At 26.8% G+C, this 14,529-nt stretch overlaps 1 protein-coding gene across 2 annotated transcripts in view; it reads left to right on the plus strand.

Annotated features, from left to right (window-relative positions):
- The first annotated feature begins 344 nt into the window (after window positions 1-344).
- The window catches only part of LOC106685146 (calcium uptake protein 1 homolog, mitochondrial), a 32,634-nt gene continuing 18,449 nt past the window's right edge, over window positions 345-14,529 (plus strand). Inside the window, exons 1-5 of one of the 2 annotated variants that reach the window (XM_014427706.3) lie at window positions 345-598; window positions 692-840; window positions 3,818-3,974; window positions 5,347-5,506; window positions 8,087-8,124. In XM_014427706.3, coding sequence (XP_014283192.1) covers window positions 485-598; window positions 692-840; window positions 3,818-3,974; window positions 5,347-5,506; window positions 8,087-8,124 — 618 coding nt within the window. In that variant the 5' untranslated portion in view covers window positions 345-484. Of the gene's footprint in view, window positions 599-691; window positions 841-3,817; window positions 3,975-5,346; window positions 5,507-6,229; window positions 6,393-8,086; window positions 8,125-14,529 lie in introns of both variants that reach the window. The other variant, XM_014427698.3, reaches the window with a different exon arrangement.

Genomic DNA, 14,529 nt, shown 5'->3' on the forward strand with positions numbered 1-14,529 from the left:
GCTTTATATGATAGGTAAAAGAAAAATATTATTAAAATTAAATTATATAAAAATTAATAATGATCTCAATAGTGAAAGTCAAATTGTGAATTTATAGTTTTATTTTTTAGCAATTGAAAATTTTCTTTTATTGGCTAAGATTGTAAGGTGATTTATTAAAATAAATAAAATTAAAATGCTTTGTACTTTTGTATAATTTATGTTTTTTCATATGTTGTTTTATTTTTATATTAATGTTATTAAACTACTATTTGCAGAGATTTATTTTATTTTTTTTGAGTTATCTATTATTTTTTTTCTCACTTCCCTCTACTTTCCATAAAAATTCTCCCACCACTTGATAACATCACAACAGATGAAGGTTAAGCAGAAGTAAGGTTCTGGCAAGGTTAGTCTGTCCTCTAAAATCTCCGAGTAATCTTGAATTTGTTGAAACGCCAACATCTATTCAGGCTTCTTTAATATGTCTTAAATTCATAAAATTATGATGACTTCCAAAAGGGCTTTGCAACTTTTCTTAAATAGAGTTTTAAGAGAAGAGGTTGCTTCTAGAAGAACTTATTCTCTTCTTTCTCCTGTTGCCATTCGAAATTCTAGAGTAAGTTGATATTATTTCTTCGGTCTAAAATTTCACTTGTGTTTATTTGGAGTTCATTGTGTTTTTTTTTTTTTTTTATTCTTGTTTGAACAGTGTCTTTTCGTTTGTGAATATGATCATCATTTTAACAAGAGATATTATCAAAAAATCCACCATGAACCACCACCTTTGCAGCCTTTTACAAAATTTTACTACTTCGTTATTGGAGCTGGATTTATGTCAGTGTTTGTAGATTGGGAAAAGTAAGTATTCATAATTCTTATATTAGTAATATCAATGTCGATTTGTTTTCTTACTTGAAGTATATATTTTTGTTATTCAGAAAGAATTTCTTAGAATACTTTTTCATTTATCAAATATACTGTTTACAACTACAGTTTTCTGCTATGTTCAATGTGTTGTGATACATTGTGTTCATAATCAGCCTTAGAAAGTTTCAAAAACTAAATTTTGTATTAATTTTTGTCTATATCAATTTTAATATTATTAAACTGAATGTTCGTGAATTGAAAAACTTGTAGTCTATGAGTGAAAGCGACGAAAAGGCTAAAAGATTTAGCATGCAACAACCGCAATCAAATCTGTGGAAAGTGTTTTTAATAACTATTAGATATGGCCTGGATGGGGAATAACTTGTAAATTTATTTCAAAAGTGGTAATAACAACCAATTATATTTTACAAGTTGGACAAAATCAAAGTCAAACTTTCAAGCCAGATTTGAACTGCTTCTCTGGTGACTCCTAAGCACTCTGCACCACAGCCTGTGCCGAAAAAGAGCTGCATGTCCTCATAAATCACAATATGTGATACGTGCGTTGGTGTGTTTCATGATCTAAGCTTCAATACCAGAAAGTGAGAGTACAGTTTAACAGCAGTTTTATAAACAATACTTTTATGAGGAGAAGATGAGGGATGTGGTCAGTGAGGAAGACAAATTAGTAAAAAACTTATTTATTAGTGTTAATGCTTCGGCCAGAATTTCAAGCCTTTGTCAGGGCTAAGAACATAAAACAAGATAATAACCATAATGGATAAGAGAAATTACAAAATAATTAGAAAATAAGAAAAGAACTAACATTATAGATACAAAATAGTATTACGTAGAAAGACGTTTATAGTCTAAGTATTGTAAAAAGATAAAGTTTGTATGAGAAAAGTAATAATCAAATTAAGTAAGAAGAAAGAACGAATAATATAATACATATGAAAATCTGGATAGTAAATATGTTTACAAAATTATTTAAAATTAAGTGATTAAAAAAGTTTATTTTAAATGGTGTTAGTTTTTCTTATTTTTATCTTGTTTTTTGTTCTTAGCCCTGATGAAGGCTTGAAATTTCGGCCAAAATGCTGACTATAATAAATAATTTTTTACTTTTTTGTTATTCTCTGACTGCGCCTCCATTCATCTTCTCATATATATCATCATCCATGGTCAATTATCTACTTATCATTAATGTACTTTTATGTTTTATTATCATGACACTATTTTTATAGTAATAATTTGATTATAAATAAAAAGAAAAATAAGAAACAAAATTTTTTTTAGCATCAAACTTCAAGATCCATCCGAACATTAACTTTAGATATAGTTAAAAGGCTTTGAATTTAAGGCCACAGTATGTTTGGTACTTAATATTACTCACGTTAATGAAAATCTTTAAAACATTTCCAAAAAATATTTCATTTCTATAATTTTTAAAGTTTTAAAAATAAAACCAAATTATTATTTTTTTAAAAATTTGATTTAAAAAATACTTGGAAATAATTCAATTAAAAATCCAGAGGTACAATGAAAAATAAATAATAAGATTATGTAGAGTTTGCTGGAAAGAAAATGTGTAGAAAAATGAAAATGAGAATTATACTGTCCATTTTTATTTTTATCAGAATTCATTGCTATGTGGTCAATTTTTATGAATTTCTAACATAACAAAATAGAATTTAAAAAATCAGATAACTACAAATCTTTATCCGAATTAGCATGTAATTGAGCTCTTACGCAATTCTGACGTATATTTTTAAATCACATCTTTCTATTTTGTTTTTAAAGATAATAAAAAACCTGGATTTTACCTGGAGATTTTAGGTACAATTTTATAAATTTTTGCAACTCAAAAAAAAATTTTAATTTTTTATATTAGTAGGGAGGGCAAATATTCCAATCAATTTTGTGTTTATGATAGTGGATGTGTCTAGCGCTCCTTTATAGAAACGACTGAATTTGCATAACTAAAATATTATATAACAAGATTTCAATTTTTCTTTTTAATACTATTTTAAATTCAAATTGTTACTATAATTCAAAACATTCCTAACAAATTAAATAAATAATTCAGATGTCTAAAGGGTTAGTCCAAAGGACTTTAAAGCTTAAAGAGTAAGTATGGGCCAATGCTTCTTAATGATAAATAGTAATTTGTTATTTCCAATGGAAAAACTTCCAGGCTTCATCTATTTGTATGATGTGTTCACTTGCTTAAAGTATATGTATATACGTTTCTCATGTCTCCTTGCAGGCTGTAAGATTTGTATACTAAACAATACATTGAGCATGTGAGAATTTGCTGAAGCTATAAAACTGTTCAAGAATACTTAATATTCTGATGTTATACGGCACATATGAGCTGAAACACTTTGTGGTGTTCTGATACTAACTTTTTTTGGAAATTTGATAAAATATGATTTAATGTTTCAAGCTTGAAAAGTATGGAAAAAAAAAATAGTGGGGGCGGGAGAAAATACACTTCTCTAATACCAGCATAATTTATTACAAATTTTCAATGAAACGGATATAATATGCAATCTCACTTCTATTTTAGGAGCTTCTATAAAGTAAGAACGTTCTTCATTTTTTGGGAAAATATGATAAAAACCTACAAAACTTAAAGCTTGAAGTTCTTCAGTGTACACTTATATCTTGTGGTATTTCCAAAATGTCAATATGCCTTTCAGGGAATTTATTTCCTTTTAAACTTCATGTTTTTGTGCAATTAGAATTAAAACTTTGGTTCAATAGAACTTGAAAACATATTGTGGTTAATAAAATTATATTATACGCGTTCACGTTTAATTTGTAGAACCTTATATTAATATTAGCTTAAGCAGAGATCATCAATATAAATATTCATAGACGATGGGGTTTAATCGATTCTAATTTTGTTATACTTTTTAAAATTTATATTTCACTAAATGTCAGTGGTTCTTTAAATTTTTAGGGTTTATGATGACTTTTTCCCGACTGTTGATGCTGCTGAATTAATAGAAAATAGCCACAAAAACAAAACTAGAGATAGCAAAGAATTAGATGGTGAAGATGTACCTAAAAAAAAAGAAAAAAAGAAGAAAGAAAAAGTCGGTTTCAGAGATCGAAAGGTGATTTTATTAATTCATATTATGAATTCATAAAATTTTATTTGAATATTGTTGTCATTTTAAGTATCTCTATGTTTTTATTCAAAATATTATTTAAATTTTTTCAATTTTATTTTATTTTTCTGTAGTTAAATTAGTAGAAAACAGTAAAATTTTGTTACAATGCTCTTGTTTATAATGATTTCCCAGTTTTCTTTTCCCCCTCAGTTTTGGTCCCAGTGGGTTGTTTTCATTATTAAACTTTATTGGCTAATGATCTGATTTTCTCGGTTATAATGATCTGAATTAGGTTTTCTTTAATATATCTTAGTTGATTTTTGGTAAAGTTAACTTGTAAGGGTTAAGTTGTAAATATAGTACTAATAGAAAGTAACAGCTGATTGATTGTATGAATGTAATTACAAATGAAATTCCACATATAAAAGCAACACTGAATTAGTCATGGAGGTCCTTTTAAAATCAGTCCGAGTGATGCTTGTATATAAAATAATGGTACAGTATGAATGTTGTGGATTGTATCTTTTGATTCGTGAAATACAGAAAACTTATTTGGGCATTCGAACTTGGCACTCACCGCCTCTCCTCCCCTTTCTGAGTGCACCCTCCTCTTAAAATTATTAGTATTTAAATTTCAAAATTTATTTTGTTATCTATCAGTGTTACCCATACACAATCAATTTAATCTTCCATCTTTGATTTTACTGTTATCCCAATTGTCCTTAAAGGAATTCCTTAAGGAATGTCCTATTGTTTGGATAATATGTTGTAACCCTGAATTGTAAACTTTTTAATTTTATAGGTAAGAATCCAATTTTTCTCCCACATCCCTTGCTTTCACATTCTAGAAAACTGGAAGAGAATATATTTTTCTATAACAAAACAAAAAATCTAATTGAAAAAATTGGATAAATTTATTTTAAATTATAAAAATATTACCAAATTAATGATTATAAAGTATCCAAAGAGCTTGAAAATGATTAAAAGATTGTGAATAAAACTAAATCAGTCAATAGATATTTTGAACCATTTGTAGACAATTTCCAAATTCAATTCAGGCTCAGAATGTTTTTTGTGTGCAACATAAAATGTTAAAATCAATTAATCAATTTGAAACCTCTATTTTTAATAATTCTTTAAACCAGGACCATATAAAATGTAGATTTAAGTGCATTAATATATTTGTTTTGTTTAAACATTAAATAAATTTTAAGAATAGATTTTTGTTGTATTTTACGATTTCCCAATTAGTGCTTATTTCATGTGATTCCCAAGAGAGTTTAATAACAAAGTTTTACTGTATGTATTCAGTCTTTGACTGTGTTGCATGACATGATGAATTATATTAGTATTAATTGTTAATCGTTGCAAGCAGATTATTGAGTATGAAAATCGCATAAGGCTGTACTCCACACCAGATAAGATATTCCGCTATTTTGCAACAATAAAAATCACCACCCCAGAATGGTCCGAGATATATATGACCCCAATAGATATGATAAGATCTATTACACCAAATTATCAGCAACCTGAGGGTAATGTTTTGTTGCGTTATGGTGTTTGTTTCAGGATGGAGGTTAACATTATTAAGGATTTTTTTTTTTTTTTTTGTTTAGTCAGTAATGGGATTTAACATTTTTAATGGGTTTTTGTTTTATAGAAGTACCTATTTGCTTTGCATGTTTAAATAATGCTTTTTTTTTGTTTTAATTGAGTTTTTTTTTTTTTTTTTCACACCAAGGTACTGTTGATTAGATGATACAGGAAAAATATTGAAGCTTAATTTTTTATTATTTTAATTTTCAATGTAGGTTTTTATTCATATTGAGGTATGGTTAATTAGTAAAATTTCTACTTCTCCGGTAATTATTATTAAATGAAAAAAAAATCTATGACTTCTTTATTTGAAAGAAACAAGATCAGCATTATCAATCCCTGTCATGCTGTGTTCAGCATTTATAATGATTCAAAACTTCAATTTTGATTTTTTCTGAGCAGATGGTTGAGTTACCTAGTCATTGTGAAAAAACTACTAAATATTTTTTAATTACAAACAAAACAATTTTATCAGCTATGTTTCTCTATTATCCTGATTATTTCCTTTACCAAAATAATCAGGGTTTATTACATATAATAAAAAAAATATTTATAAACAGTTTTTATACAAAAAAAAAAATATTTAAACTCAGCATTACTTTTTTCTAATAATGGTGTGATGCTTACTAATCCTGGATTTGGCTCTTTTACTTTTACAATAGATAATTGAATATGAAAACCGAATTCGTCACTTCTCGACTCCAGATAAAGTGTTTCGCTATTTCGCTACTCTTCAGGTGATTGGGCCCAATGAGGTTCATGAAGTGTACATGACTCCTGATGACTTCCTGCGTTCAATGACACCAGGGCTTAAACAGCCAGATGGTATGGTCATCTGGTAACTTTTGAATGTAATCTTTATTTGTTTTATTATTTTGCCCTCTTTCTTTCTTTTCTTTAATTTTCTACCAAAGCTTTGACACAATATTTATTTTTGCATATTAGTTCATTTTATATATTATATAATTCATATTTGTATATAAAGGGAATTAGGTATTTTATATCGTTTAAAATATTGGCTTTGGGGATTAAATTTTTACAATAGCGATTAAAATAACAGTTTATTAAGTAATTAATCACTATATTGATTTTAACAAAAGCTTGTTTCTTGAAAAAAAAAAAAAGTAAATAAATATACAAGATAATAAGTGGTACTTCCTCATCTACCAAATACCCAATAATACCTCTAACCCGTAATGTACGAAGTGGTACAGTTTTTTTTATTTACAGATAATGTTAATATAAAATATCAGTTTTAATTTTACTTTATTGATTTTGTTCAATACAGTTTCTTGCTTAAAAAAAACCCTATTCCACTGTTGGATCCAGTAATTGGTCAAAGTTTATTGTGTCTTGTTCATCAATTATACAATTAAGTTATTAGATTTGCTTTTCATCCACATTGTCTGCATTGAATTGTCTTTAAAAGTGAATGAAAATCTTTGCCATAAGAAAATCTGCTATAACCCGTGGGGGTTCTGGGGTTCTGTACTTTGTAAATAAATAATGTTTTTTTAATAGCGATTTTGCTAGGATTTAATTTGAAAGATCATGTTCGACTTGCCAGAGTTTTTCACTGTTAACTTTGTAGAGGCTATGTGAACCCCATAGGTTTGGCTCAAAGCCACAGTAACAGAATAAATAATTTTTTGCCACTGCCAGATTCTAACCCGGGCCCTAAGAGTTATTTGTATAGCGGCTTACTCACTGAGCTACCCCACTCCCCCTTTAAAAGTGATTAGTTTAGGATATTTAAAATGATTAAGTAAGATTTTTTTTTTAAAATTTAAATTATATTACTAAAAATAAATCATAATTATACAATTTTATTTAAAAATAAATAATTTAAGTATCGTAGAAATATAGTATTAATAATGGAGGTTTATCAACCCAGTATTTTCTAAAAAAAAAAAGCTTTTCACTAAACAGGTAGTTAGGGAAATTAAGTTTTTTATGTAATTTAGCTTTTTTTTTTTTTTATATATATGTAATATGCACATTATTTATTATCTATTGACACTTGTAGGTGATAGTAAGTATAAGCTTGAGGTGCATGGGAGCCATGTTGTGAGCTTTTTATTAAAATAATCTATCAAAAATATATTAATCTAACGTAATATTTTTTTTTGTTTTATTTTTTTATTAATATTAAACTTAGTTCCTTTATAAATGTTAATTTTTTATGTTACCTATTCATTCTAATGAATGTTTTTTAAATTCATTTAGTATGAATCTGTTGATTATATTAATTTATCATTGATAATAATATTCCATCATTATGATGAGATGCCTCAAATATTTTATGTCTTCAGTGATTTAAATATAATAGTTCTTAATTATAATTCTGTTATATATAATTTCTAAATGAAAATTCAAAGGTGGACCTAAATTTCAATTATTACATTGAGATTCTAAAGAAAGTTATATCTTTCTAATAATTATTGAGAATATTCTTCTAGTATTGTTTTATTTATATAAAATCAGGATTGTCGTATACATTGATGAACTCTTTTTTCCAGGTTTAGGACTTGACCAGTACAAACGCTACGATCCAAAGGTATGTTGTAAAATATTTAATTTTTGTTGAAAAATTTAAAATTACGTATTATTTTAATTATTTCACTATATATTCAGGTGCTAAAATGTTCTTATTTATTTTTTTCAATTTCAGACTTATCTCTATTCATCTATTAGAAAAAAAAATTAAATTAATTTTATCCATTCAAATCCAGACTTTTGCTTATTATATCCCAAAATATTTTATAATAGTTTTAATTGTTGACTAACGTATTATTACTGGTTTCCATGCCAATATATTCAGCGATTGAAAAGCTAAGTGGAAAAAATATGTAACAAAAACTTGAAACTGAAAAAATGTACTCTAATGATTTTTTTTTTATTGCTCTTTTTCATGGATTTGTAAACATTTTCACAGTTACTAACAGATGATAGAACCAGTAGGGTGAGTCTGATTGATGGATTTAGCCAAAAAGAACTGTATAAAATCATTAAATTAAATTTTTCAATTTAAATAAGGTTCAAATGTTTTTAATATAACATGTTTTTCCATTTAGATCTTTAGTTATACTATTATGAATTTACTATTACCTTATTTGTTGTTAGAGTTTTGCAAAGATTAGTTGCGATAAACCTGTAGCTAAAGTTGTCGTGGACACACTATTTATTGATTAAAGAACCAATAATAAATGAACAATGTATCCATGACAAGTTTAGCCATAGTCCTATCGCTACTAATTTTTTCCCAACTCTGTTGGGATTGGTGCAGATTTGCATTGCAGTGGATTTCAGCTGATGATAAAATATCAGTATATGAAGGTGATGGCCCCAGAACATTTATGTATATAAATGATTTACCATATTTTTCAAAATATTAAGGAGTTGGTCGAGAGATACCGTAAAAAAAAAAAAAATAGTTAACAACTAATTATTGGCCAATGTTTCGCTCTATTTAGACTTCATCAAGACTAAAAAAGATACAAAACAACGTAACAACATAAATATTTTGTCAGTGTAGGATAAAAAAATACAAAAAGTAAACTACGGTATTTTTATATATAATTATTATTGTACATCTAATTTCTATTTCTTTTTGTTTAATTTTCTTTTCATGGATATTTACATAATTTTTAACGTTACCTTAGTTTGCTTTTTTTTGTATCTATTTATCTTACATTGTCAGAATGTTTATGTTGTTATGTTATTTAATATCTTTTTTAACCCTGATAAAGTCCTACAAAGTGGGACGAAACGTCAGCAAATAAATAGTTGTTAACTATTTTTTGTTCCTTTTTTTTTTTTTACCACAACCACCCCCTCCCCCCCCCCCACCAACTCCTTCATATTTTGAAAAATACGGTCATTAATTTATATATATATATAAAATATCATAATCTATTCATGTTTCCGAAACATAAAAATTCATCACTAAACAAACTATGGGAATAGTATTCAAACTTGGCTTCCTAAATAAAGGACACTGCAACCATTTTAGAATTAAAAATTTAATTTATTTTTTTCTTGAAACTAGATTATATTCTTGAATTTTTAAGATCAGTCCTATAACTTTCTGGCCTTTGAAAGAGTTAAAATATTTTTTGTACATTACCAATTAGGCTCTGTTAATTATTGTGTTGATATTTCCCGTGCTAATTAATGTAACTAAATTTAATTATTTTCGATACATCATGAGAAATATTTTATTTAAAATAAGGGACCAATGAATGTAAATTTCATGAAGTGTTTTATCAATTAACTTTTTTCATATAGAATAGGCTGCATAACTTAAGCTTATATTTTTTTTTTCTTTGCCTTAAAAATATCCTTTTGTCATATCTCTCCGAAAGTATTTGTCCTATCCGCTCATTTTTTTTTTTTTTCAATTTGTTTTAAATTGCTTTATTTCAAATCGTACCTTATAGAAATTTGATATTTCTTTCAATCAACAAACAAAATTTGGCGAAATGATCAAATAATATTGTAAAAATATTTAAAGTTAATTTCAGACTCTGCCGCTGTTTATAAAAGTGGACAAATATTAAAGTTTTTTAACGGAATATAATAGAAATAAAACAAAACAGCCTTGTTGTTTGAAAAAAATAGATATTAAAGATATACTTCTTAGAAATCATAACATTAAGCCGATTGTTTGATCCCTCTGAAAACGTATTGGTTTGTTTTTCTGAATTATCATACAAGATAATTATTATTATATAATTATCTGAATTATCATATTAAGATACCGAACATGATCATGTTAAGATACCGAAAATCACAGAAAAAAAAGGTATGGAAAATTTTAGAAGTCACAAAATTTACTATCACAAGTAAGACTGCAAATGAACAAAAAATAAAATACTTTTGAAGGTAGCTAGTCTGGTTTGAACTTCAAAAACGGAAGCACTGCTTTTAATTTTCTGATTACTATACCTGTTGTAAAATTACTAAATACATCACTGCTGATCAGTTTATACTTCATATAATTTACATTTTTGCATTATCATTTCTATGATAATTTCCTATAATTTTTATATAGAAGGTTATATTAATGCAGAATTCCAACATTGTTGATGATGAGCCGTTTTAGTCTAGGAGCAAGCAATTTTTATGTTATCTCATAAGCTACGAAAGGTTTGACCAATCAATCTGAAAGATCTCATTGGTTAATTAAAAAAAAAAAATTGTCTGAAAATTTATCAGGGTGACTATGGCATGTACAATATTTCAAAAATTGACAAAAATTACCTCGTAAGTAGCTAGAGAAATTTTTATGTGAAAATGTAGTACTATTAGAAATAAAAATTGAAATAAAATTATGTACTGTTTAGGAACTAAGGGAATCCAGAAATTGATCCAAAAACTAAAAACGCTCTCAACTCGGAAATGTGATAGTCTGTAACTTCTTTTCTCATGAGTTTCTCGTAAAATGGAAGGCAAATGACTTAAAATACCAACTTTAATGTAAAATGGAAAGTACTATAAATTTTTCTGAAAATATTATAGTTTAGCTGACTTATCGTAATATAAAAATTTTTATTGATAGTAAACTAAAAAATAGTTTATCTTAAAAATTGTCTGGATTGAATTTAATTATACCATTTTATTGGGAATTGAATAGGCTTTGATTTTGGAACTTGTTCAGAAGACTTTCCCTTTCAGTATAATAAACTTTTGGTACTACGGAATTTAATGCAGCAAACAAATTTATATTAACTAGTCCAACAATTTTTATTTAATTTTTGTTTGGAAGGGTCGAATCACTTAATTTATTTCATCCGTCGAGGTATTTCCTGAATCATGTTAAAACTACATTTTCATGTAAAAATGTCTTGTACTGCTTACTGGATAATCTACGTCAATTTTTATATTTTTCTCTCCAAAGTCATCCTGATTAATTCCCTGACATTTTTTTAATTTAACTAACCAATGATATTTTTCATATCTACCTGTATTATAGCCTTCTGCTACCTTATGATATAATACAAAAATTGTCATGTAATATTACTACAGATCTAAAAATGAAAAAAAAAAACACAGAAGTTTATTATTGAACAAATGGTGTGCCTGAAATATTAAGATAAATTATTTTTTTATTAATATAAATGAAATTTCTTACAGGTTTTCCTCTATATCAATGTATATATATGTATTAAATCATCTTTAACATACTTATCACATCTTAATTTATTCTCACATATTTTCTTTTTCTTTTTCATTCATTTCAGCACTTGGCTATTGGCTCCTGCAACACATTTCTCAAAGTAATACATAAGTCAATGAACATAATTTATGTAACTTTATAAACACTCCACAAATTATTCACAATTTTGTACATTTAAAGTAACATAGTTTGTTTTTGTTTTCTCTTTTTCATTTTTCTTCTTTAGAAACTTACAGTTTACCTGTTTTTATTTATTATTATCTTTCTTCTTGTTACAGAACCATGCTGAGGTATTTACTTTATTCTCTTCTTCACTTATTTTTATTCGATTGCACGCTTTTATTTTATTATTTTTACATATTTTACTTAACGCAAAATATGTGCATGGTCTATTAAGTTTCATATTTTAATAATTTGGTAAAGGATTTTTAAAATTTACTAGCTTTTTATCTTATTCGCTTACCATGCGCATAGTGAGCGATCCTTTTTCTTTTTTTTTTTTGAACCTTTGACGATTTCCAAGGTTCATATTAGAACAGTGCAACATTTTCTTTTTCTCTATTTTAACCAAAATGCTAGGATTTACAGATAATATTGGGTTTGACATTGACTGATCATATAATAATTAGTAAATAAATTATAATTATATAATTTAGTCAAGCTGTTTTTTATTTTATTATTATTATTTTTTTTTTTATAGAGCATTACTTTATCCTCATTAGACCAAGAGGCTTTGATTAACTTAGAAATCGGTTTGGTTTTTAATTTTTCTGAAGGTTGCATGCTTGATTTTACCACTTATGTGGATTTACTACAACACTTTTAGATTTGAATGCATGACTGTTTTGAAGTGATAGATCAGAGCTTGTTCTCGATATTGATTAAATTTTCAGGAGGTAGTAAAAAAAAAAGAAGTTTTTTTGTAGATAGGAAATGTTTTATTTTTAAAAAATGGAATTGGCATACAGTAACACTGGAAAACAAAATCCTGATATTTTTTTTATGAATAGCGTAATGATTTATACAAAATTATCGTTTCTTTAAAAAAAAAGATATTTAAAAAAAAAATAAATAAAACTTATTTTGGAAAATTTATATTCTTTTTATTATAAGTTAATATGCATACTGTATTTGTCTGAATGGAAGGCAACTACTATTGATTATGTAATATTTAAAAAAAAAAAACTTTTTAATAGTAATTGGTACTTTTTATAATTTGTATTGAAAAAATTGATTAGATCTTGATTTTTATTGCATTGGGTTATTTTAATGGAATCAATATAATAATCTAATAATTAATAAAAAATTAAGAAATTTGAAATCATTTTAAAATATACCAGTGTTTGATCTGCATTAAATATCAAATTTAAAGGATAGTTGTATTGTTTTCTTAGATTCGTAATATGACATTGACACAATAATTTTTCCTCAAAATCCTCAGGAAGCTTTTGAATTGAAGTTGTGCACCGTCTGAGGCATTATCCACTACTTATCATCTTTTCTTCTGCACCTGCCATAACTTGCCTTGAATTCAGTTTCAGGGATTTTTTTTTTTACTTTATGCAATGTCTTGAGCTTTTAACTGAAATGTTTCTCTTGTTACTGGAAATCCTTTTTCACGCATTTGATTTACAAAATGAACCATAATTTCATCAATTTCCTGAATCTTCCTTTTTTAGGTATTCTGAAAGTTTGTATGAGTTTTTTTCTATTGTAGGAGTCGTCAACTTCTAACATCGCTTTCTGTAGTACCATATTTTCCAGCTTTAACACAATTGTTTTGCATTTGTTTCTTCTGCTGCAAAAATTGCTATGATTTTAAAATTAGGATCATAACTTCTAATATTTTTATCAATTTGGTTTTTCGTTCCACGTTTTTCAATATGATCAATCATGTTTAATAAGGGTTAGAGACACAATATTAAAAATATCACTCATTACAATGCTTTTTAAAGGTGTGATCCCATGATGTGTTGCACTGGGTGGTGCATATTAAAGGGTACCAAATTTATTATTTATTGTACCAGATTTATTATTATTAAATTTTACCATTACTGTCTTGACAGACCTAACACTGATTATGACACAGGTGTCTTTATAAAATAAAGCACTGACTTTTGGCACCCATTTATGTGTATTTTTTTCTAAATTTTCTGGAAAATATCTCGCCTTAATATTTGAGCAAATATGGTATACTCTATGAAATGACTCATACTTAGGATACTAGTTCATATTTATTGAAACATTTTTAAACCTACTATCACCATCATATACCACTGCACTCTGTGTTAGTTTCCATTTTCCTCTGTCAACAACCTTCATATGTATCCTGATCTTTTGCTAACACCATCCAGTTCCTTGTTACAAAGTCTTTGAGGACACAATCTACACAGCATAATGTAGATCTTCCAACTTGTTGATTAAACAAAATCTCGGTTGATCCTTTTTTGGTATTTACATTATCTGACATACTAGCAAGATATCTGATCGTGAAAATATCTAAGCCATCCAATCCTTACGACTTGTGAAACATTGAGTTTTATATAAAGATCGTAAATCTCATTTGTTCGCCTCCTCCAATTATCTATCTCGAACACAGCATTATAAATCTAACAGAGGACCTTCCTTTTAAAAATAAGGATTTGATAATCCTTGATTGGTTGTTGTCTAGGTTCATGATCCATTTACCACTGGTCCAATCAATGACTTGTAATTGATGATTTTCAGCATCAGGATATGTAGTTTCTTCCTAGATGTTTTAGTTTTATAAAATAGCATCAATAT

Source organism: Halyomorpha halys, unplaced genomic scaffold (assembly GCF_000696795.3).
Source record: "Halyomorpha halys isolate HHAL.00 unplaced genomic scaffold, Hhal_1.1 Scaffold31.1, whole genome shotgun sequence".
Classification (NCBI taxonomy): domain Eukaryota; kingdom Metazoa; phylum Arthropoda; class Insecta; order Hemiptera; family Pentatomidae; genus Halyomorpha; species Halyomorpha halys.